Below are 25741 nucleotides of genomic sequence, written 5' to 3'. Positions count from 1 at the left end.
GAGTAGACAGAGTAGACAGAGTCAATCTCTCTTCACCTTTCTTTACAGTCTTACAGAAGTAAAAGCCAAAATCTGCCTTATTTGAAAAAGATTAGTTTGGCATTTAAAATGGTTTTATGTGTAACTATACAAATTAATGAGCATAGAGCAAATTAATGTTGCTCTGTAACAGTGTAATAATGTAAGTTGAAATGAGTTGTTTTGAAATGGTCTTCATGTTGAAAGCTTATCTACCAAACACCAAACTGTACTCTGTCCTTCGTATTTCCCATTCACTCTTAATGATCTATTCAGCTTCATTTAACTTGTTCATTTTCTTCCTAATCTGTAATTGTGATTTCATTCTTACCTAGGGTTTCACTGGAAAAGATGGTGCAATGGGACCAAGAGGCCCACCCGGGCCACCGGTAAGACAAGCAGGTTACATGGTCTTCACCTGTCCCCAATCTCTTTTGCCTTTGTTCTAATTTTGCTAGTGAGAAAACATGGTTTGAGTTACCCTCCGTCTGTGTTCTGGAGTATATTGTTACATGAGCTATTTGGATTTTTTTTTTATAAATTAAAATGTGCTAGAGAAAGCAGATATGTCAAAATACAGATGCTTGATTAAGTTATGTTTTAGAAAAATCTCAGACTGACTTGGCCACTTGCTGGTTAGTCTTGTGATTTTCCTCTGTGTTGAGTGGTTATGTTCAGGACCTCAATGGTTACCTTGTGATTCTGAAGCTTGTGACATTTAAATGTTAAGGACATTATTAATGAGCAACCATCAGTCATTCTGGGGAAGTAGGTTTTATCTACAACTTAAAGGGTCTTCTTATTATTTATGGAGAACATACTGAAGATAAGAGATTCTGAAGCTTCTTAGAGGAGCACCGCCCATAGGTGAGGTCACAGTGGAATGGAGACAGTGGCTGTGCCCCTGTCTGTGTGGTAGGATTCGGAGATTTTGGAACATATGTTTAAATGATTTTATTATTTATCTTTAATACATATGTTTTCAGGTTTAAATATTAAATCTAAGTGTTTACTGCAGAGTTCAATTTTTTGCATAAATTGACAGAGAACTATTTTAAAAATCTTACTATTCCATTTAATGGAAATGGTAGGCTTTAGAACAAGATGTATTAGATATTATATTATAAATAGCCCGGTAGATATATGGCGGAAATGCCTGAAAGTTGACTTAAAAGCAACAGGGAGAAATTCTTGTGGTTTCTCTGGGTTGAAGAGCGCTGATAGGCTAGAGAGACTTGGAGCCTGGGGAATGTCCCTGAGGAAGCAGTGATTTCTAGACTCCTCTGCAGACATCAGAAGTGCAGCCAAACCATGATAAACCCAGCCACCTTTTTAATCCCTCTCTAGCCAAAGTTTCCATCCCTGTCTTTTGGAGCTATTATTCTTATTTTCTGTTTCAGAAATAAGCTAAAAATTCAGAAGTTTCCTTCTGTAGATATGCACTGTAGCAAATTATTGGGGTGGTAGTCCAGAGATTGTGAAACTGGTTATACGTTTGCATGTATTTTTTTCATTAGATTCAAGATACAGTGCAGACCAAAATGCCAAGACTTACCCCCACCCCCATGTTACCTCAAAATGTGGCTGTCCTCTTCCTTACCGTGTAATGATAGTCTGCTTCTTTTACAAGTTTTTAAACCTGGTCGGTTCTTTAGTTACTGTGACTAGGATTTTTCCTCACCCTAACATTCCCTTTCTTGCTCTGTGATTGTAGGGAACTCCTGGCTCTCCAGGAGCCACAGGGCCAAGTGGAAAACCAGGGAAACCTGGAGATCATGGCAGACCAGTAAGTAGATGCCTTGCGTGTTTACTGACTTTTGTTCTCTTGTGGACAAAGATAAAGAGAACTCCAAGGCTTGGGCATATTTAGGTTATCTCAGTCATAAATGTGTTTGGAGCCTTGCTGAAACAATGATAAACCCATGGATTTGACTTGGGAATAGTTCTAAAGACTTTTTTTTCCCCTGCTGGGTTGCTATAATTTCCTGGGATGAAAATTGTGGTCATTGGGTTTCTTTAAAAGGAGGAAGGGAGTATGAGCCAAGACACATATTTCTGCACTGCATAAACACTCAGAGCTTCTAGCTGGGTCAGCAAAATCATTCTTTTTATTTATAAGTGGTATGCTGTTTAAGGCATAAAAATACATGATCGGCGTGCAGGGCGCCTACTTCCTTAGTTTATGAATGTTAACCCTTTGGCAGACAATACTGCCCAGCTGCACCATTTGTTCCTTGCTCCATAGCTGAGGATGCTGGAGCATCAGACCAGTGTTAGAAGTGTTTACTGGGACCTAAGGAGATGGCTTAGTGGGTAAAAATGCCAGCTATGCAAACATGAGGGTCTAAGTTTGAATCTCCAGAACATTTATAAAAAACTGGACATGTATGAGTATCTGTTATCCCAGTGTTCCTACAGAGAGATGACAGGAAGAAATGGGAGAATCCCTGGAAGGGCTCAGGCTAGTTATCTGGCACCCACAGTGGAAAAACAGCAAAGAGACTTTGTCTCCAATAATATGGAAGTTGGGGATGAACACCCAAGGCTGTCCTCAGATCTCCACATGTGTGCCATGGCACACATGAACCGACATATGTATATTCAAATGCCCTCACCACACGTGTATGTGCAAACAAAATTATGTGCTAGACTGAGGGGGTATCTCAGTGGTGTAGTGCTTGCCTACAATGTGCAGGGCCATGGGTTCAACACTTAGCACAAACAAATAAATAAGTAGCTAAACTTGAGTTGCTTGTTTTACTTTTTCTAATGTGGTCCTTTCTCAGTTTATATCTGATTTAGCTCTCTCTCACTCTTAATGTTGAGTTAGAAATAAGAACTGCAATATTATTATACCTATCATGTGCTTTCAAATTAGTACCTTCCCATTGAATTTGGAGTTTCTAAAATTTCCACAAGTATTTGCAATAACCATAGGACTTCATACCCTTCATGGTTAATTTTGCATTAGCATGAGGCAAGGGTATTGCTAATCTAGCAAGCAGAGGCTCAAAAATTTCTATTGCTTTTACTGGTAGCAAGGATGCTTCTACAAGATCATGGACGAGGGTTTGGGGGAAATATTCCCATGAACTCCTAACGATATGATTGTCTAAACAAGACTGGATAATGACAGCACTAGTTGTCATGCCAACATGTATGGGGGCGATACCACAAGGCCTCACCCCTAGATGAAGAACTAAAGGTACTTAATGGCCACTGCGAGAAGGAAACTTAGTTTCCTTTAAACGTGAGACCCAGATAGGTTATTCAACTTCAAATGGTCATCCCTAAACATATGCACACAGGAGAAATACTAAATTCCCTTAGTAGGGTGTGTGTATGTGTGTGTGAAACAGTAATAATTGAGGGGCACATGAGAGGACTTAGTGGGGAGCTGGAAGGGTAGTTGTGACATACATACGGTACTCGTGAATCTCTTTCTTGAAAAATTTAAGTAGTCAGTTTAGAGTAGAAATAAAATAAAAAGTAAATCAGAAACTTTTCAAAAGAGCAAGAAATAAAAAAATAATAACTGCAGTTTGCACAAAATTCCATATTCAATGTTAAAATTTCCACAAAAATATAATACTTTTGGCAATAAGAAAGCCAAGCACAACTTTTTCTTAGAATAATTCTAATTCAGTAGGTATTTATTTGAACTCATGTGAAGTGAGACAATCTAATTTTTCTTTAAAAATACCATTCTTGCATCTGTATCAAGAATAGGCTATTAAGAACAAAAGCAGGAAGTCGGGAGGTCAGTTAAGAGGATAGTGGAATAGTTACACTAGGCCTTGATTTGAACTACAATGGTCCAAGTTGGTTTGGCTGGAATAGTATCCCAACATCAGATTTGTTAACGACTTGGATGTTCCTTTTTTAATGGCAGTTGGCAGTTTGAAAAGATGCTACCGAAAGATAGGAAGTTCCTGCCCCCAAAGGCTCTCTCCTGGACAGGAAGGTGCTTCTGATTGAGCATGATAAAGACTATGTGGTTGTTTGGATGTGAGACAATTAAGAAAGAAAAACACTTTTTTTTCTATTCAATCACAAAGATTAGCTGGAGGAAGAATTAGCTAGATTAATTAGATTAGAGCCCCTCATTTTGCTGGTTTATCAGATGATGGGCTCTGGCCTCTCTCTTGTCATTTCTGTCTATGTATCACTTTAGACCAGTGGCTCTCAGGCTTCCTAGTGCTGTGAGCCTTTAATACAGTTCCTCACGCTGTGGTGGCCCCAATCATAAAATTATTTTCATTGCTACTTCACAACTATAATTTTGTTACTGTTATGACTGTAATGTAAATATCTGTGTTGGCTGACATTTTTAGGTGACTCCCATGCAAGGGAGTCATCATGACCCACAGGCTGAGAACTGCTCTTTTAGACTCTACCTTCCTGTTTCTAAAGTGTGACATTCCTGTGTTTTAGGGTCAATCTGGGTTAAAAGGAGAAAAAGGTGATAGGGTATGTATTTCATAAAATTTGACTTAATTTTATTTCAAGAGTTAAATGTTGACATCCAAAATTATAGAAATAATATTTTATTTTTTTTTAAAATTTAATTATTCAGGGAGACATTGCTTCCCAGAACATGATGAGAGCAGTTGCAAGACAAGTCTGCGAACAACTAATAAGTGGTAATTCATAGTTTACCATCTGAGTCTGTGAACGACTTATAAGTAGTAATTCATTGCTTACCATTTGAATGACTTTTAAAGTAATTCTAGGAAACCTACAGAACTTGAGTCATAGAGTTGATCAGAGAAATTCCCAATTCAGACAGCTCCTTGCCTGAAGATGGAGTGTGGGCTAGACTTGAACTCAGGGCTCTCTCTCTGAAAATGGAGAGCAGGCCAGTCTTGAACTCAGGGCTCTTTCTCTGAAGATGTAGGCAACCTTGATTCAGAGCTCTCACTCTCTCTGAAGATGGAGTACGGGCCAACTCAGGGCTCTTTCTCTAAAGTTTAGTCAGTGTTTCTCACTGCACGATTCTAAGGAACACATTCCTTCAAATTGCTTAATTTGCTTGTTAGAAATGAGAGTTCCTAGACCATGTTCTAAACCCAGTGAATACTGTGCTTGGAAATGAGGCCCAGAAATAATATATTTTTCAGTGTGTGCTTACAAAAGTTCTCATTTGTGCTACAATCTGGGTGTCATTGCCTTAGGTACCTAGAAAAATAACACACTGTCCTAATTTCAAAAGGACTCTCTTTTGAGTGACATCATTCAGCACACTGGAAGGTAGTATATTTCAGAGCCACCCCACACTTTGATAATTCTTATATTCACAACAATGCTTATGGCTTGAGTTGAGCATTTTGGGGAAATGACCATCTATCAAAGGTTATTTTGTACTGGGTGGCTGATGTATCTCATTTTTTTAATTGTTTGTACTAATTAGAACACTTCCTAGAGAGAAGGAAGGAAGGAGGTAGATCTCCTTAGATGCTAAGAGAAAGTAACTTCCCAGTCTTGCACTTCCCTTCCTGGGTTTCTTTCTAGCAAGTCTTTCTATTTTACAGGCCAGATGAGCAGATTCAATCAGATGCTGAATCAGATTCCAAATGATTACCACTCAAATCGCAACCAGCCTGGCCCACCAGGGCCCCCAGGGCCCCCTGGCGATGCTGGAGCCAGAGGAGAACCCGGACCTGGGGGGCGACCAGGATTCCCTGGCACACCGGGGATGCAGGGACCCCCTGGTGAACGAGGTGGGTCTTTCTGACTTTACCCAGAGATAAGGGAAGAGCTTGCATGTGCTAGAATTGGGGCAGGTTTAAAGTATTGGGAGGGCAGAATTTGGCAAGAAACTTCAGTGCTATTTAGACAGTCCAGACGAGCTGCCTGGGAGCCACCTTTGCCTGTGGTAATTCGCAGTTCACAGGTGTGTATCCTGGTGATGGGGGTGCGAGAAAACAGACGCTGCTTTCAGCAGATCTCAGTAGAGACGTTTCTGTCCATTGAGCTTTCTGTGACGTTCGTGGGAAGCAGGGTCTTGGCACATGGAATCAGGACTCACATCTGACCAAGTGTTGTGACTGTGACAAGAACTGAGAAGCCACCCAGGACATCTGAGCAGCCCAACGGTCTTAGGTCCAAATTTTTTCTATTCCCTCATTCAAGGCCTGGCACTGGTTCTAGGATATTTGTTTGACTTTAATTTCATGGTAGATAAATGAAATTGAAAGGGGGGGGGGGAGAAAACTGGAATTTTTCTGCTTCCAGATGTTTCAGGTCAGTGAATGCCAGTTTAAGAGTTATGTAACCCTGCTATCTGATGGTGTCAATGCTGTGCACACACAGCTCCTAAAGTCTACCTGAAGGGCCTTCTCTAAGACCTCTGCTTTTAATTACTATTTGACAATATATTAGTCCTATTTGTAGCCTTCAAATAATTCCCCTCTGACTTTCAGCCAGATTTGTTTCTTGGCCATGAACCTGGAATTACACAAATGTCTAGAAAGAATTTGGCTTCAGGAGTGAACTTCTGGGAAAAATTAGGTTCTGTTTTCACTAAGGAAATGAGTTACTTGAATTATTATTATTTAAGATGAAAAATCATGTTTCCAGATAAAAATTTCCCATGCTTTTCTTCTCTCTCTCTCTCTCTCTCTCTCTCTCTCTCTCTCTCTCATCTCCTCTCTCCTCTCTCTCTCTCTCTCTCTCTCTCTCTCTGTAGGTTTGCCTGGAGAGAAAGGTGAAAGGGGTATCGGGTCTCCAGGATCCCGCGGGCCGCCGGGACCGCCAGGTAAGCTTGTTAAGACATCAGATTGGAAAAGTCTATAAAGCGTGAGAGGCAACTTCATAGCATCAGCTTTACACCAATATGGCGGTCTTTGAGTGCACAGTCCAGCTGGACTGTTCTCTTTGTTAAAGAGCATGCTCCATCAGGTTTGCTCACAGCTTCCGTATATGAAGGTGGGATGGTCGCTGACTTAAGGAAGGATCACTTTCATTTGGTAGGGACTTTCTGTGTGGTGTTTTGTGTTGTTGTTGTTGTATTGTTTTTGTTTGCTTTATATCCTCTAAATGCTATTTTTTCTAGTATGCTTCAATATGGAGTTATTAGAGTGAGAAAAATGAAAGATTCGACACACACTTTCCTTTCCAGTATTTCCCCAGCGTGTTCCAAGGAAGCAATAGCTGTCCAGCTGACTTATGCATTGTTTTCACTAGGTTGAAAAGGAATTTTTTCCTCTTATTTGAAGATTAAAAAAGTCTTCTGTCTGTCTGTCTAAATATCTGTATCTGTCTGTCTGCTTGTCTGTCTAGTTATCTTTCTGTCGGTCTAAATACCTATTTATCATCTATTTATTTGTGTGTGTGCATGTGTGTTTATTTCATGTTGACTTGTGGATGCCAGAGGACAACTCGGCGAGGGTGGTTCTCTTCTTCCACCATAGGAGTCCTGGGGATTAACTCTGGTTTTTAGGCTTGGCAGCAAGCACTTTTACTCACCAAAGCCATCTTGCTGCCCCACATTTTTCTTCTCTTCATGTGGTTGCTGGATCTTTGCACCCAGGGCCAACCTTATGATTAAGTCTTTATATTTACATTAATCATGACTTAGTGCCACTTTATCCAGAAAGAATGTCACTTGTGTCATATAAACTGGAGGTGTGGACCAGATACTTACCTACCTATCTGATGCAACCATTCCAGGCATCCTTGTCCTTGTATGAATAGGAGCAAACAAGAGAATTCACAAATAATTTTAGCTTGTCTTACTTCTTGCTATATCAGTTTTCCTTAAATTAAATTGCTATGGAGGTGGATTGCTGGCATTAATTCATCACAAGGAAGTTTTTGGGTTCTTACGAGGAATTTCTTATGGAATTGCTTTCTTATGCACTGGTGAATGGCAGTGTAACCTCAAGTTAGGGGAGATGTCACTTGAGTATTGAAGCCTGCCTCAGGTGTTTTTTGACAAGAGGGGAAATGTATTTGTTTTAACCTCACACTAGGTCCACAAGGAGAATCCAGAACGGGTCCACCAGGGTCTACAGGCTCAAGAGGCCCTCCTGGTCCCCCTGGCCGTCCTGGAAACTCAGGTATCCGAGGACCCCCTGGTCCTCCTGGGTATTGTGACTCATCGCAGTGTGCCAGCATCCCATACAATGGGCAAGGCTATCCAGGTATGTGGTTGCCAACCTAAGGATCTCAATTCCTCACAAGTAAGGAGCCCTAGGATGGAGGGAAGGGAGAGTTAAGGATTTTGTGGAGGTGCCAAAACTTTTTGCAGTTCTGTGTTTTGGATGTTGCTGCCTTCTAAAGCACAGAACACCTTTCACTATTAGAATTTAAGTAACCCTTTCCCTTGCTGCATTTCTGGATTTACCAAACCACATCATAAACCTCTCTGCAACTCTCCTGGGAGTTAAATGAATGCTACCAATTCATGAGTTTTTTTTTTGTTTTTTTAAATTTCCTAAAAGAATAGAGAGATAAACAAAAAGAAACACAGTTAGAGAATTCTGAAAATATATAGTGAAAGTATTTTCGGGACTCTCATTTACATGTGATAGTACAGGACAGACAACTGAAATAATTCACTGTCTCATACCAGCTGTGGAATTGATGCTTATCCAATCTGGAGCTTAAAAGTTTTATAGGGTTGTTCATGAAATTCTAGTGTTCCCTACTTGTAGACAGCAAAAGTCTCTGTCCTGATACTGGGGATGTGAGGTTTGGGAAGCATGCTGGTCTGGATAGAAGACTGGCGTGTTGTGGCCAATGGCGACTTTTTATTAGTGCATCCTCATGCATCTTGCAAGTTTAAGAATGATACTGCTGTTTGATATGATTTGCTACTAGCAAATAGTGCATGAGTAGTTGAATACCTAAATATCTATATATCTATATATTTATGTGCATAATCTTATATTATCAAAAGTAACAAATCCAAATGCATAGTCCTATGTAACTCATTCGTAAGATTATAATTTAATTCTTTGTAAAACAAATTTAAATGATTACTGCCTTATGGCATATGTGAACTGAAAATATATGGATATATATATATACTTTAACATTTACATAGATGGATGTGTATATATATATATTTTGCATAGTAATTCAACTTTTAAAAACTATCATCTCTGACCTGTTTCAGGTTCCGGCTAACAAATTTTCTAAGTCTCCAGTGCTGCTTACAGTTTGAATACATGAAAACCCTGTTTCTGAGATGTTTGCGCACGTGCTTATTAGAAAATGAGTCTGTATGGAAATCTCACCGCAGATATGGTTAACGACCTGGGTCGGCATCATACAGGAGGGTGGAGACTCGATACTAACCCGAATGATACAAAAGCAGTGGTGTCAGCCCGATGCTTCTCAGCAGTAATGTAGAAAACCATCTTTTAAAAAGTTCAGACACAGCCTCGAGGAGCCTTGGCTGTGAAGAAGGTGCCTAATAAGCTACTAACCAGCAGAGATACGCCATGTTACAAACGACGATTAACCTGGTTGAAGAGAAATGTCCTATGTAAATAATAAACTAATTGAGGCTTGTACATGATCTGGATGGGATCCTACCCACTAAAATTCTGTAACAACCCAACAGTCTGCTTCTGCACCCAAGCCTGCTGGCTGCTTGCTCTCTGCAATAACAGTGAATGGATCTGCTCCCCTCTTGCTTGTTAGCAGTGTGTCTGAGTTCAGCGCATGTGTGAGTTCAGGGCATGTGTCTTCTCAGTATTCCGTATGCGTACTCCCATTTGGGTTTTTTAAGCACAGTTTTTCAAACCAAAGTCTAAAAATCACCGTTCCTTCCTGTTTGGATGTGGTCCCAGGTGTTTCTCACCTGTTGACTGTAACTCTGTCTGTGTGAGGCCCAGCTGCAGGGTAACCGGGTGACAGCTCCTTCTGACCCGAGTTCAGTTTTTAGGCGCCAATACGCTTCAGGTCCTCAGCTCTCCAAGTTGTTCTTTGACGTGAGGACTTTGAAATTACGAACAGTTATTTAGGGATTTGTCAGAAATTCTACCTACGTACTGTGTTTACAATTATTTGGCCCATAATTTCTGACCCTTGCCAGGGTTTGTCCATTGATTGTATTTACTGCTGGATCTTTGAAGGTGTGCCCCCCCCCCCCCATTTGATTACCAAATTCTCTCTGCGCATGTGCACATGGAAAGAATTGGACCACTGTAACGCACTTATTTATGGTTGTGAGATTAAGACTGGAGGGCCGTCACCTCAGGTGATGACTTAACTTTTACTATGCGTATGTACATTCCAAGTCATGCCATAACTGTAATGTTGAATCGGACAGAGCCTTATGTGCCCGAGGGTGGGGCCTACCTGCCTGATCGTGAGCCCTTCATCGTGCCTGTGGAGCCTGAGAGGACAGCAGAATATGAGGAGGACTACGGTGCAGACGAGCCTGAACGGGAGCACCCTGACCACATGCGTTGGCGGCGTGCCGTGCGCCCAGGCCCTGGGCAGTGAACCTGAGACCACGGGTTCATCGAGGTGGGAGGTGTTGGGATTCTCATTCACAGGTCAGGCAGGGCAGCATACATCTTTTCTGTGATGTTTTCTTCGCGTTGCTTCATCCACAAGTGCTCTTTTCTGACTGTAGGGACCCTTGTTTCCTCAGGCAGTCTAGTCTGCCACAGTCTGTAGACATTTATAAGCCTTTGCAGTTCAAATGCTTACAACAACACACGCTGTTCACAGAAGCTGCGAGGAGAGAACACGCCCAGGGTGGGCTGTGGCAGCCAAACTTCCAGGTTAAGCAGCAAGCCCTGGAAACCAGAGCAGCTATATATTTGGAAAGAGCCTTTGTCTTTCTCAGTACTAATCTGCAATTCAATCACACCCCATTTCCAGTAATTCCTTTCCTTAAACCAAAATGGAGGGAAACGCCAACTCACTGCAACGTTTCACCTTTTCCCCCTTCCTCCCGTCCCGCTTTAGGGCACAGAATCTTAGTCTCTTAACAACCACAGACCTTCCGCCATGAAGCTGAAGCTATTGTATCAACTGGATACTGTTTCATATTGCCGTAGACCTCCTTGTTTTGACACACTAACATTTACGCCAAATTGCAGATTATTCTGCAGAAACGGAATTGCATGTTTGTGTTGTATATTTAGAATGAACTTTTTGCAGAACTTGTTTCTTAGTTATCAAAGCAGTTGGAAATTGTCTTCAAGACTATGAACATAGAATTGCTGCTTTTTATATTTTAACTGCAGATTGTGAATTTCACTGCCTTATATTATTTATTTCTGAAACAAAAGAGGCATTTTTCAATAAAACTACTGAAAATTTGATATGGCATGTTCTTTTTCTTTGAAGGGCCTTTTGGAATGCTCGAGTGGTTGTTACAACAAACAAATTAATATCCTTGGATACGGTTACAAATCTTACTAATACTGTTAAATTATGCTAAATAACTTTAGATTTTTTTTTAAAGCTATGGTGAAGTCATTGAAGAGAGTGGCGAGAGCCTTAAGAAATCCAGCAGATTCCAAAGGTTTTATTAGGAATGTAGAGGATGTGTGGGCTGGTGGAAAAATAATGAGGTATCCTAGGAGACCCCCAAGCAACCAAATAATCTACAACCCACATGATTTTGTGTGCATTTAATTACTTTCCTATACTTTGCCCAATAGCAAATTTAATTGCAAAGAGGAAAATTCCTTAATGGAAAAATTTAATTTAGGTAAACTTTTCTTTTCCACTTAAAAATGCAATAAGAGCATCTTAAATATAAAAAAAAAAACGATGTAAATATCTGTTAGAAAGAAACCAACATCAACTGAAAAGCGAGGGGCAGTGGAAGAGATTTTCATGGGGCAAAACATGCAGTAAATTTTCCTTGGAGTTCAAGATGAAAAAGCATAGATGGCACATTAATGGATGTCAATCAAGAGGCTTCAAGTAGATTGTTAACTCGTAGCGTTTTTCTCTCATTCTCAACTTTTCACTCACATTTTTAAAGCCAGAGGAGAGCACTGAGGTTCTGTTAGTTCCCCTCTTTCACTAGGCTGTAGGAAGAACTCAACTTTGCTACTAGCCTAAGAAGAGGACTGACACTCTTTCTTTCTTACTATGTAGGCAGATGTGTTTTCTGCCTCTCCCCAGCCCTTTACAGCTGAGTCTCCAGGCAGGGGCTTTCAGACCTCAAAGATTCCCCCAACGTCGTTTCTTATTCATTTGTGGTTTGAATGTTCCTTGAAGAGCCCTTGGATTAGGAGTCTGAAAATGGGTCCTCAGGTCTCTGACTCAGTGAGGTCCCAGCCACATGAATTTGAAGCACAAAGTAATGATTGACTAGATGGGGCTTTATAACGTCTTGGTTCACCACTACTTTCTAGTTTGCTCGGGAAGAAAGGACGGGGGCCAAGCCCTTCCTGAATAGAGAGTTAGTAAAGGAGCTAGTATAGATGCGCTTTTTGTAATTGAAAATATTTTTCATGCAATTCTGACACACGTGATTTTTTATTTTCATAACATATTTCATTATTAACTGTGCATATACACAGGAAACTGGGAAGAGAAGAGATGATGTAGTTTGGATGTAAACAGTGACAAAATCCCAGAAAGTCAAATATGCAGGTGCTGGTTTATTTATTGAAACTTTCTTGGAAGAGAATGCCATACACCACAAAGGACATTCTTACTAATGTTTCAATATGAGACAACTCTAACATCCACTGATGTCTACTTTGTATATATGAAGGTGAGGTCCCGACTTCAAGAAAGGGGCCTGAGATTTGTATGGCCACAGGTTATTACTTCTAGTGAGGTCTATAGCTAGAAAACAGCATTTACACAGACCCTAATTCCCATATAGTTCATGTAGAATATTTTGCATAATAGCATTAGCAATTTAACAAGTGTAAATGTAGGTTACACATATATTTTCTTAAATATGTGAGCATTCAAGCATTCAGTCGGGTCTATAAAGAATCATGCTCTTTACTTCCATATTATTTTCCATACAAATGAAGTCAATGTAAGTTTCTAAACATTTTCTATCCATTGGACTGGGTTAAGCACATATGAGTCTTTATTTCTTCTTCTTTTTTTTTTATCATGATTTCTTCTTCAGTAAAAAGGGCTTGGACTCAACAGTCATAAGGTGACATAAGTGGTTCATGAGAACGAACGGCTCTTTGCAAAGAACTGCTGTAGTCACCGCTGTTTTCACAGACGTTATAAATACAAAGCAACATTGACTTCTAGGTTACTTAGGGTTTAATGTGGATATCTGCCCAAGCAAACATTCATCAACCTTTGTCTTCTTAGATCAGGCTGCTTAAGGTTTGGAACAGAATCATAGTCCTTTCCTTTCTTAGAAGGATCTGCACTCCCTGTCTTCAACTCCAGTGTCTAGTCCAGTTCCCTGCCAATGTTGAATTGTGCATCCCTCAGGACAGGCTTCATGCTCAGGAGTAGCTGACCAACACGAATCAGATGTCATCTGTGTGTGTGTGTGTGTGTGTGTGTGTGTGTGTGTGTACGCGTGCGCACACACTTCTGACTTTTTTTTTGAAAAGTAGGAAGGAACATGAATTTGGATGAGTAGGAAGAGGATCTGATAGAAATTGCCAAAAAGGAAATAATATGATCAAAATATACTGTCAGAAATTTCCAAAAAATCAATATAAAACATCAAAGTGTTTCCTTGGTACCCCAAATGTAACACATTTATTAGGATTAGGTTCAGCTATAATAGAAAGCTGCAAGATAAGTGGTTTTAAGAAGAAATTCCTTGGAGCTCAGACATGTAATCTCAGCTATTTGGGAGACTTTCATAGGGAGATTACAAGTTCAAGACCAGTCTGGTAAACTCCATGAGACCCTGTCTTAAAACAAAACAAACAAATAAAATAAAATTCCGAGTATATAACTCAAGAGTAAAATTCTTGCTGAGTGTGGTAAGGCCCTGGGTCTGGTCCTTAGTACCAGAGAACAATCGTCACCATCACAAAAGAATTTCCTTTTGTTTCCAGTGTGTAAGAAGGCATAGATTTACGCTTTTATATTTTACTGCTCAAACCTTTTGTGGTTGTCATGGTTAAATTAAGTAAATGGCCCATGAGAGTTAATAGACGTATAATTATCATGCTCATATCATCCAGAATGAGAAAGAGAAAAATAAAATATTATTCATTTGATGCATATTCTTGAAAGCTGTAGGTAGAAAGCAATATATATCTCCAGAACTCAGTCTTTTCATATCTACCTCTGAAGGAAAACAAGGAATGTTATCTGTCTTTGGAGCTGTCATTTGCCCAGTTAAAATGGCAGCTCTATTGCCGTTTTCACCTGCAGCTAGCTACTCATTTAGTCAGGATAGAAATGCCAGAGTCATTGCAATGGTGCCTTCTGCTTCCCACTGGAAGTCAACCAGAGTTACATTGTTCACCACACTGTTTACATTATAGTCACTCCATCAATTCAGTAGATATTCCAGCTAGTGGTCCTCATTGCTTTCTAGGATAAAAAATCTGGCATTTTCTGAAAGATCTCAGCATCATATTGAATAACAAATCCAATAGTCTCAATTACTTGAACTTCTTGTCATCAAAGACTTTTCTTTTACTCAAGCTTGGCTACTCAATCTTTCCAAGGTTATTAATATAAATTTGTTACAAACTACTGGTTCTTTAAAATCCCTGATGGGGACATCCTGTCCTTTTGGTGCTTTCTACTTATCTGCTCAAATGTTCCCAATGTCTCTATCCTTCAGTTCTGTCAGAACCCCTGTGCATCCTTGACCTTTAGCTCCTCCATGCCTTCACTTGATGCTTCTCCAGCTTGGTGTCTGTGCTACGGTCACATGCTACATTAACTGAAGGACATACTTATTTTATTTTTGTTTGGCCATTGTCTTTAGTTATGCTTACTTACCATTACTCTTAGAATTATATTGTTGTAATAAAATATCATGACCCAAAACAATTTGGGGAAAACACAGTTTACTTCATCTTATAACTCTCAGGTTGCACTCAATCACTGAAGAAAATTAGGGTAGGAACCCAAGGCAGGAACTGATGCAGAGGCCATGCAGGAGTGCTGTTTAGTGTCTTGCACCTCACAGCTTGCTTAGTCTCCTTTCGTATGTACTCCAGGACTACCTGCTTAGCAATGACACTGCCCACAGTGGCCTGACTTCTTTTACATCAACCATCAATAAAATATACTGTACACTTAACTGTATGCCAGTCTGGTGGGGGCATTTTCTCAGCTGAGGTTCCATCTTTCCAAACGACTCCAACTTGTATCAAGTTGATAAACACTAACCAAGACAATTGCCCTTCTTAATTTGACATACCAATACATTAAAATACTAACCGACAACCTTTTCTTACTAATCCCCAGTACTACATATTAACAGGTACCATCTCAATATAAAACACACTTCATTTTAGAAGTCCCATAGTTCTAAATAATTCAAACACTTTAGTCTCTTTAAAATATCCAGTCTATGTGAAACTCCAATTTGGGGAGAGACAGCTAAAATTAAGGTCCATTTGTGGGATAGTTCACAAAACTTCCCCAAATATATATGTCTATGAAGAGAGTCTAAATGAAATCTCCAAATAATGGGGGAGACAGAGTCCCACTGACTATTTCTAGTCACCAAGTGAAGTTTCAAGTACCATGATTGGGTTACTTCTAATTGAGTTGTTGGCCAAAGAGATCCCACAGGAATCCCCAAACCACCAAGGCTGTTGGCAAGACTGTAGGTTGCTTTCCACAAATTGACTGGCAAGGCTCCATTGCTGCTGACAACACCTACACAACTCATGGAACATCAAGAAGTCCAGCTCGTGCCTACGTAGAGCCTCCCCCCTAATATTTTTGGTACAGAAAGGTACTCTGCACCTACAAAACGGGGGAAAAACATCAAGCCAGCCACAAATTTTTTGATCTACAGTGGTGCCCTGCCTGCAAGATATGCTAAGCAATGGTAACACAAAGCTTATGGGAGTAACAAACCAATATCTGATTTGACTTAAAACCACTTTGAGATGGAACCCATACCTAATACTTCTTGGATAACCAAAACCAGAGATTGAATAGCACATTCACTAAGGGTAAAACCAAATACTACTTACTTGTCTAAATAAACAAATAAAGAAACAAATAACATAGTGTAATAGAGTTTGTGATTCTTTGGGAAGAATCATAGATTCAATGCAAGTATAAGTAAAAGATTTATTGATTAGCCGCTATCAGGACAAACAATCTCTGATTCAAATTTGAGATTGCCATGAAGGAGAAGAATGGGGAAGGGTGTTTTAAAGGCAAACCCACAAGAAGACCTTCAATATCTATGCAAGCAAGCAAAATCTGGTCTGTTTTGCCAAGTTTAAGTGGCAATTCAAAACAATAACAGAACAGACTTCTCAAACAGAAAAAAATCAAAACTTAACAGACAACTCAAAACAAAACAAATTTTGTGTATATGCATAAGCAAGTTACAGAAGTTAAAAAAAGCAGTAGAACATATCATAACCAGTAGATATTCACAATTGTACATTTTTGGATAGAGGTCACTGAGTCACAATTTCTGGAAATTTCCTTCCCAGGGACTGGAAACAGAGACAAATGGTTAGTGGGTACCAAGAAGAATGTCAAAGACGAGCCTTGACAAAATTCATACATTCCAGGGTAGTAGCATGAGGATTAGAATTATAAAGCAAAAAGAACAGAGATATGAGAGAAATAAGAGATAGAAACACAGAACAGCATCGAGAGGGAAATTCAGTGAATCGTCCGTGTTTATTTTCCACATACTTATATACTTCACTCCAAAAAGGGAGTGGGTAGGCAATAAACTTCATTAACATGATATAAGGTATAGACCTGAATTATCCTACATTTGGCCCAGGTGGAACAGATTCACTTCTATACCCAAAATAGTAAGCAGCCACACCCTAGGTCAGAATCTCTTGTTTGTACCACATCTGTTGTCAACAACTTTGAGAGAGCAAAAAGATGCTCAAACTTTTTGTCCTATAGTCAAGGTGGAACAGGCTCACATCTGTAGGTCCTCACAGATGGATGCCTAGCATAAAATTGAGTTTCGTTAGCTGTCAGAGTATCTATAAAATGACTCCTAATGACACATGCTGCTATACTCATAAATCAGTACCTTGCTCAGCCATTCATCAGAAGCTTCCCTCTGCAGCAGATGGGAACAAATACAGGGACCCAGAGCCAGACATTATGCAGAGAGTGAAAGATATTGGAACACTCGTCCCTAAATGGGATGTCTATATCAAGTTTCTTCCCTCAAGGCTCAGGGAACCCTGCAGAAGAAGAAGCAGAAGAGTGTAAGAGCCAGAGGGGATGGAAGACACACACACACACACACACACACACACACACACACACACACACACACACACAAAAGGCTCCCTAAAACAACAGGATTAACGGTCATATGAACTTGAAGAGCCTGAGGCAGCATGCACAGGCCTGCACAGGTCTGCATCTGGTCCATTGTGTATATATTATAGCTTCCAGTGTTGTGTTTTGATGGGATTCTGTGGTGCTTGAATACATGGCTCTCTGATTCTTCTGCCTTCTCTTTGGCTCTTTTGCTTCTGTTTGTTTTGATCAACTCTGATGTGTTAGGATTTATTTTTATCCTATATTTTACATTTAATATTATTTTAAATATTTATCTACTATTATCCCTTGGAAGTCTGTTTGCTTTCTTATGAAAGACAGAAATGGAGTGGATCTGGATGGGAGGGGAGGTCAGGAGGAACTGAGTACCATGTTTGAAAAAAAGTCTATTTTCAATGAAGGACAAAAAAAAAAAAAGGCAAAGCAAAGGAAAACCTGACAAAGTATCTCTAAGTAGATTAAGCATGGCCTACGGGCTAACCAAAATATGATTCTGTACTGTAAAAAAAATCAAATAAAAAATTAACACACATATTTTTTAAAAACCCAAAAAACTCCAAAGTATTTATAAAATATTCAAAATCTGTCAACTGTTGGCTCTAAATTTAAACCCAAAATTCAACAGGGAAAACATTTCAGTGCTTAACATCTGGGACACACTCATGGTCCCTGGGTTCCACAGGGCTTTGGCAGCTCTATTTCTCTGGCTCTTGCCTTCTACAACACACAGAGGTTGTTTCCAGGCCCAGGCCAATGGCACTCCAAAGATATGGCCATATTTTGTGGTTATCCCATAGTACTGGCATCTCCAAAATTCTGGGTTCCTTTCTATAACTGGGTTTTACTTTCACTAATAGGCTTTCCTGACTTTTCCTCAGAAACTGACCCTGCTGTATGGTGCAAAGCCTCAACTTCTCTCCATGACTGCTGTGGAATAAGCCTTCTGTACACTGTAGTGATGGGATGAGCAGGCCTGCTTTTCATCCCACCCGGCTCTTGCACGGCTAGCTTTACACCTGAACTAACAACACACAAATTGTATTCATTTAAACACTGCTTGGCCCATTATCTCTAGCCTCTTACTGGCTAACTCTCACATCTTGCTTAACCCATTTCTAATAATCTGTGTAGCACCACAAGGTGGTGGCTTACCAGGAAAGATTCAGCATGTCTGACCTGGTGGCTGGCTTCATGGTGACTGTCTCGGGTCGGAGAATCGTAGCAACTGACCCACTTCCCTTCTTCCCAGCATTCTGTTCTGTCTTCCCCGCCTACCTATGTTCTGACCTATCTAAGGGCCAAGGCAGTTTTTTTTATTAACCAATGAAATCAACACAAAACAGAAGACCCACCTACATCAGTACACTATGCAAATAGATGTCACTCTGATTGGTTTAATAAGCTGACTGGCTAATGGCTGAACAGGATAAAGTTAGGTGGGAAAGTCAAACTGAGAATGATGGGATGAGGAAAGGTGGAGTCTGGGGAGTCACCAGGAGGTGGAGAAGAAGCAAGAGGAGCATGCTGTGCTGAGAGAAGGTACCAAGCCATGTGACAAAGCATAGTTAAGAAATATGGGTTGACTTAAATGTAAGAGTAGTAGCAAGCTAGAGTAGTAGCAAGTAGTAGGCTGAGCATTTATAATTTATCTTTAGTCTTTGAGGCAGTTATTTGGGAAGCAGCTGCTGGTTATTTGGGAGCAGGTAGTTGGAACAGGAAGCTTCCACTTACACATGACACTTTCAATTCTGTAGCTTTTACTGCAACTAGGAACTGCACCTTTTTCAATGGCCTCTCACAACCTCTCATAGTGACAAACTGCTGTCCATGACCCCTTCAAAACTACTCCAACCTGGGAAACTCTTACACAATACCAACTCTGGTTACCAGCCTTGGCCCCTTTGGGCCATAGCTTCTGTGTGTTGACCCTGAGGAAACATTTTTTTTGGAAGATTTGTTTTAGTGATGTTGACTTCTTCTTCTTCTTCTTTTCTTTTGATAATTAATATTTTATTTTAAAAATTTCATATAATCTGTTTTGATCATATACTCTAACTTTCCCTGATCCTTAAATGTTCCTCTTCACTCCCCTAGCCACCAACGCCATGCTCCTTTTTTCTCTTTTATTCTCTCTCAAAAAAGGACAAAAACAAAATAACCCCTCCCACAAAAACACAAAATCAAAACATACTAAAACCAAACCAAAACCTAAATATGACAAAAAACCCCCAAAACAAAACCATTCATAAGATACACAACTAAATAAAACAACAACCAGAAAAAAAGTCTCTCTGTGTGTTGAGTAACTTCTTATGGAATAAGGCCTGCCCTGGAGTGTGGTTGATATACCCAGTGACTTTCCATTGTAGAAAATGGATTTTCCCTTTCCCAGAAGGTATCAATTACAAATGACTTCTTGGTTAGGGTAAGATTTTTTGTCCATGCCTCCTTTTCCATGATCCAATTTAGTATGCTTTGAATCTGTGCAGGTCTTGTGTATTCTGTCATATTCTGAGTTCATGTGCATATCAGTTTACTTCTGCATGGCATTGTTCCCTGGGATATCTACCAACTCTGGTTCATACAATCTGTCTTCTACCTAGAGAACTGAGCCTTGAGCTGAAGGGTCTGATAAAGACATACGACTAAAAACTGAGCACTAGAAAGTCACTCTCTGTACATTATCCAGTTGTGTTCTCTGTCAGTTTCCATCTACTGCAAGAAAAAGCTTCTCTGATGAGGGCTGGGCAATGCATTGATTTATGGGTATAGCAATATATCATTGGAGTCAATTTCTTGCTAAGTTCCTTTAGCAGAATAATAGTAGTAGGTTTTCCCCTAGGGCCCACGACTTATCTAATCTCAGGTTCTTGGTCACTTTACAGTGACAGCTATGGGTTCCATCTTGCAGGATGGGCTTTAAATATAATTTTTTAAAGTGGTTAATTATACTCATAACATTTGTCCCTCTACTTCACCAGTATGTCTTGCAAGCAGGTCACTGTTATAAGTATCAGGGTTTGTAGCTGGATGATATTGATGATCACTTCTCTCCTTCAGTAAAGTGCAGAGTACCTTGCAGCACAATAGAGGCTAGTCAGTGGGCCTGGCTCGTCTCATTGGGAATGGCTCAATTTCGTCATGATTGATGACATAAGTAAGTTATGTCCTAAGCAACAGGACCTTACTGATGTGGGACTCCCCTTCATATTTTGTGAATATCATTGGTTAATAAAGTAGCTGCTTTTGGCCTATTGCAGTGCGGAATGAGGCAAGACAGGAAATCCAAGCAGATAGAGGAGGAGCCAGTAGGCAAAGTCAAAGAGAAGCCATGTAGTTGCCTCAGGAGGCAGACACTGGATGCCAGACAGAACCTTACCAGTAGGTCACAACCACATGATGATGCATAGAATAATAGAAATGAGCTAATTTAAGATATAAGAGCTAGCTAGAAATATGCTTAAGTGATTGGCCAAGCAGTATTTTAGTTAATACAGTTCCTGTGTGGTAATTTTGGGTCTGGGTGGTCAGGAACAAATGAACAGCCTCTTCCAACTGATTGGCACACCAATATGGGGTTGACTACATCCATGTAAAACCTGAGAAAGCTGGGAAAGGAATTCTAGACACAGAAGAACAGAGTTAAGCACAGCTTTTTGGTAGCTGGCATTTTTTTTCAGATGGGCTCTGTTTGCTGGCAGTGAGCAAGGTCACCGTGGCTCTTTTAAGAGAGGTGTTCCTGATTCAGAATTATCAGCAAAAAGCTGCATGGTTTCAAAACAGTGGCTTCCTGGTTCGTGCTATTTGCATGAACAGCTCTGGCCCTTTCAGGAGACCAAGCACTTAAATGGGGTTTGTGAGCAGCATGTTACTAGTTGCTTAATAGTGACATAGAACCACTGTGACCCTGGAGCTGGGGCAGTGTGCATGGCTCTCAGAGGTAGGGAATGTGCCCCTGCAATCTTGGGCTGGGCAGATCCAGTAGGCAGTGCTGCAGTGTTGGTTCTAGTTATGCCCCACTTAGCACTAAAAACAAAAAGCACTCCTGGTCAGAAAATAATTACAGATAATACAACAAAGACAGATCCAGATTTAAAAAAAAAAATCCAAATAGGCCACAGTGTTGGATAAATGTACATAGGCTTGGGAGAGAGAAGAAAAAAATATAGACAGTTATAAAAAGCAGTAATTTTTAACAAAAATAAAACAAAATCTTTAAAGAGACACAGTACAGACAGTCATAGATTAAAGGAGAAAAAAATAAGCCATGTAAAGATAGAATATAAATCAAGTCTATATTATGTATATTACTGTGTTTTCTTTGAATTTTTGACTCTAAATGAGCTAAGTACAGAGAGACATTTCATTGTACAGGCTACTAAGCTAAACCAACATATATATTTTAAAGGTATCTTGATTTCAAAATTTGGGTCTAAGGATATGCTACTTTGGAAAGGAGATTCTGCTTTTATTTCCACAGAGGATGAGAACTTGTGGATTCCTTCCAGACAAATGTTTGATGGACCAAGATTACCTGAAAGGTCTCTGTGAACACCCAAAAATACTCTGCCCAACAAAAACAGGAAGCAGTTTGTAGAGAACTATAACCAAGTTCCCCAATAATGTTTATAAGTGTTTATTTACATTTAGAAGGGGATATGATACAGAGAAGAATACTTTGCATTGGTATGGATCTTCATTTATTGAAAAAATTTAAGGTCAATTTTGTTATATATATTTCTGCTCTTGATTAAGATACTGTGTTTGTGCAGCTCATTTAAAAATGTAATGTATATTTAAGAAATACAGGTTAATAGATAGTCATCTATAATAGTCAAGCTTGTAGTTATGTTAGTTAGGTTTCCTATATGTACAGATATATATTTCAGATGGATAGTTATTCTTCAAATCTTTCAAAGTCCTTCAGAATATGGCATTTAAAATGTTTAAGAACTTTTCATGACAATAAGACTCATCTGCTCCTGGCAGCACCAATCTACTTCAAGAGGATGATGGGTATTGAAGAATCTTCTCATAGAGTTTTTGTAGCCATTTGGGCAAAAAACTGCTCTTGCCTGGACTGCTTGATGTTATACTGTATGAACTGGACATGCAGGACCCACAGAAAAGTGACTGCTGAACTTGCCTAATTGTGAAATGCTCCTTTGGGGTTCCTGTTTCATGAAAGAGTCTGCCAGACATTCTGCAGGACAGAGAAGAAAATGACTGACAAATTGCCAGTATAGGTATCTTTGAAATTTCCTGCTTTCAGGGTTCCCCACTCTATGCTAAGACCAAGGTCCTCCCAACTCCCCCCAGGTCCAGGAAGGTGATCGACCAAGCTGAGAAGGCTCCCACAGAGCCCGTCCATGAAGAACAATCAGAGCCCAGAGCCATTGTCCTTTGCTTCTCAGTCAGCCCCCGCTGTTGGCCACACTCAGAGAGACGGGTTTGGTCGCATGATCCATCAGTCCCATTCCAACTGGAGTTGGTGATCTCCCATTAGTTCTGTCCCACCGTCTCCATGAGTGAACGCACCCCTCTCGTTCCTGGCCTTGAGAGGGAGGGAGGGGAGGTATGGGTGGAGGGGAGGGGAGGGAAGGGGGAGAAGGAGGGGAGAGAAAGGGGAGAAGGAGGGGAGGGAGGGGGGAGGAGGAGGGAAGGAGATGGAAATTTTTAAATATAAAAAAAAAATAAACCATGAGAAAAAAAAAAAAAGAAATTTCCTGCTTTATGGAAAAGTCTGCTGGGTACTATGGACCTTTAGGCTGAAGATGGGTGCCCCAATGTTACAGAAGAACTTTGGGTGACTATCCAGACAGTGAGATGTCTCTGTTAGTTCTAGAGTTTTTGAATTTGTTTACAATGCACTTTCTGTTTACTTAGGTAATCTTATATCCTTCTTCAGTCTTTGATGGAGCTGAAGAAAGATAGTTATAATTGTAAAAGAAAGATTTGATATAAAACTTTAGACTCACAAAGATAGGATAGATAATAAAGCATTTTCCTTAATTTGCCAAATATAAACGGACTAAATATTGTAACTGTAATTCTTGATTGATAACTGTTTTGTTGTATGTAATCTTTATGTTAAAACTAAAATCTTCCTTTTTAATTAGACAGAAATGGAGAGGTAATGTGGGAGTCCCCTCTGTATGCTTTGAATCTTGATAAGATCTGCACTGACTTTCTGGGTTACTTTGAGCATGGGAGTTCTTTCCATCTTCTGATTTCTTCTATTTCATTATTCAATGGATTAAAATTTTTATTATATAATGTTTTGTTATTTATTATTAATGTTATTTATTATACTTGCTTTGTTAGAGTTATATCAAGATATTTCATTTTTTTTAGGCTACTGTGAAATGTAAAATGCTCTAGCTAAGACTTCAACCCACTATATTGACTAGATATGGAGAAAAAGGAAACTATTGTCTTTTTCTTGATTTTAGTGGAAATGCTTCAAATTTCTTTCCATTTATATTGACGTTGTCTGTGGGGTTGCTGTAAACTGCCTTTATTTATGTCCCTTGTATCCCTAGTATCTCTAGGACTTTTATCATAAAGGGATGTTAGAGTTTTGTCAAAGGCCTTTTATTCACCAAATAAGATGCTCATGTGGTTTTTGTTTTTTAGTTTGTTTATGTGGTGAATTATGCTTATTGATTCCTAGATGCTGGACCATCCCTGTATTTCTGGGATGAATCCAACTTGACCACGGTCTTTTTCATGTGTTCTTAAATTTTGTTTGTAAACAGTTCATTAAGAATTTTAGATCTATGTCCATAAGAGATATTAATCTATAATTTTTTTGTTGGTTGTTGTATATTTTTGATAGTAGGGCACTAGTCACTTCATAAAAAGAATTTTAAAATGTACTTTTAATTTCTATTTTGCGTAATAATTTGAGACATACTTACATTAGTTCTTTGAAGGTCAATTAGAAAGAGTTCTACTATACTGAATCCACCTGGCTCTTGGTCTCTCAAGCACAGGTGACTAGTATTGATTGTCTCAGCAACTAAAAGACTTGCCTTTAGTGCTTCTTATTTACAACCAATTCTTCAGCCCCATCTGACTAAAGCTATTGACTCTTAATCCAAAATATCAAACAGTCAAGCCAGGTCTCCATAGTTTTATTGCACTCGACATTCTTACCTTTCAAGCTTCTAGAGAACAGACCGCTGAGTTATAATCTCTCAACATCATTTCCAGCTCAAAGTTCAAATCCCATCATAATCCGCTCAGAAACACAGTCAGGCTTGTCAAAGCAATTTTGTACTCCTCTTACCTGTTTCCTAGTTTTCTATTACTGTGATGAAAATCATTTTGGGGTGGAATAGGATTATTTAATCCAGCAACTCCAAGGTAACAACAATCCATCACTGAGGGAAGTCAGAGCAGGAACCTGGATGAGCAAGTAATCAGCACTCCACCATGACCTCCGATTAAGTTCCTGGATCAGCGGATGTTTCCTATGGTTTTCGCAAGGGCCCTTTCCAGTGTTTGTTTATTTTCAAGATGACCTCTTCTGCAGCCCAGTCCACTTTGCTTCTGTGGAATAATTTACAGATATGCTTTTGGCTAAGACAGTCCTCTGGTCTGAGATCCTCTTAGAAGGGATTCCATCATATTCGTCCAAGACTTGCTACATAAGAAATGTCTATTTGACGACAGGAGACTCAAGTCTCCTTGTCAAGTCAAATGAAAGAAAAATTCTTCTTGAATGACTTTTCTATGCCTTGTTGAGTTGCATTTATTTCTCATTATTGATTACATATGTATGTATGCATGTCTACTATGTCAGAGATCACCACTGAAGAACAGAACACCATGTTTGTCACGTAGGCAACCTTCCGTCTCTGTGCCCAGTTTTCTTAGACTCTCTTTTACATGACTCACTTCAGGGGAGGGTTTGAATCATCCTGCTGTGGATGGGAAAAGCTACATTGCTTCCCTAAGATAGTGATTACTGGTTTCAGCGGATTTCTGGCTCTCATCTTTTCAGATATAGTCTATGGGGATGATGGAACAATAGTTTTAATGGCAGAGTTGATTCCTCCAGTTCCTGGAAATCCTCTGGGACTGTGCTCTGTGGTTCTCTTTAGAATGTGAATGCTCAGTAATTATTGTTTTCATAGCCTTTTGCCAAGTTTTAAGTCAAGAGTACAAGTTCCATTTAATAGTGTGCAACCAAATAAACTAAACTCCCTGACTCCTTTATCCTTCTGTTATATCCGAGTACTGAATCCCTAACTTCAATTGCTTTCCACCTTATATTTTGAGATCCAGCCTTCTATTGAGTCTGGAGATTTGTTTTGGTTAATATGGGTGG

At 39.7% G+C, this 25741-nt stretch overlaps 1 protein-coding gene across 1 annotated transcript in view; it reads left to right on the top strand.

The window, feature by feature from the left end:
- Positions 1 to 11119, top strand: part of Col12a1 (collagen type XII alpha 1 chain) — a 105379-nt gene extending 94260 nt beyond the window's left edge. Inside the window, exons 58-65 of the mRNA XM_038322304.1 lie at positions 354 to 407; positions 1733 to 1804; positions 4453 to 4488; positions 4595 to 4661; positions 5550 to 5738; positions 6707 to 6775; positions 7992 to 8162; positions 10301 to 11119. Coding sequence (XP_038178232.1) covers positions 354 to 407; positions 1733 to 1804; positions 4453 to 4488; positions 4595 to 4661; positions 5550 to 5738; positions 6707 to 6775; positions 7992 to 8162; positions 10301 to 10476 — 834 coding nt within the window. The 3' untranslated portion in view covers positions 10477 to 11119. The remainder of the gene's footprint in view (positions 1 to 353; positions 408 to 1732; positions 1805 to 4452; positions 4489 to 4594; positions 4662 to 5549; positions 5739 to 6706; positions 6776 to 7991; positions 8163 to 10300) is intronic.
- The last annotated feature ends 14622 nt before the right edge of the window (positions 11120 to 25741 follow it).

This window comes from Arvicola amphibius, chromosome 3 (assembly GCF_903992535.2).
Source record: "Arvicola amphibius chromosome 3, mArvAmp1.2, whole genome shotgun sequence".
NCBI lineage: Eukaryota > Metazoa > Chordata > Mammalia > Rodentia > Cricetidae > Arvicola > Arvicola amphibius.
This window is presented reverse-complemented; position numbering and strand designations above follow the sequence as displayed.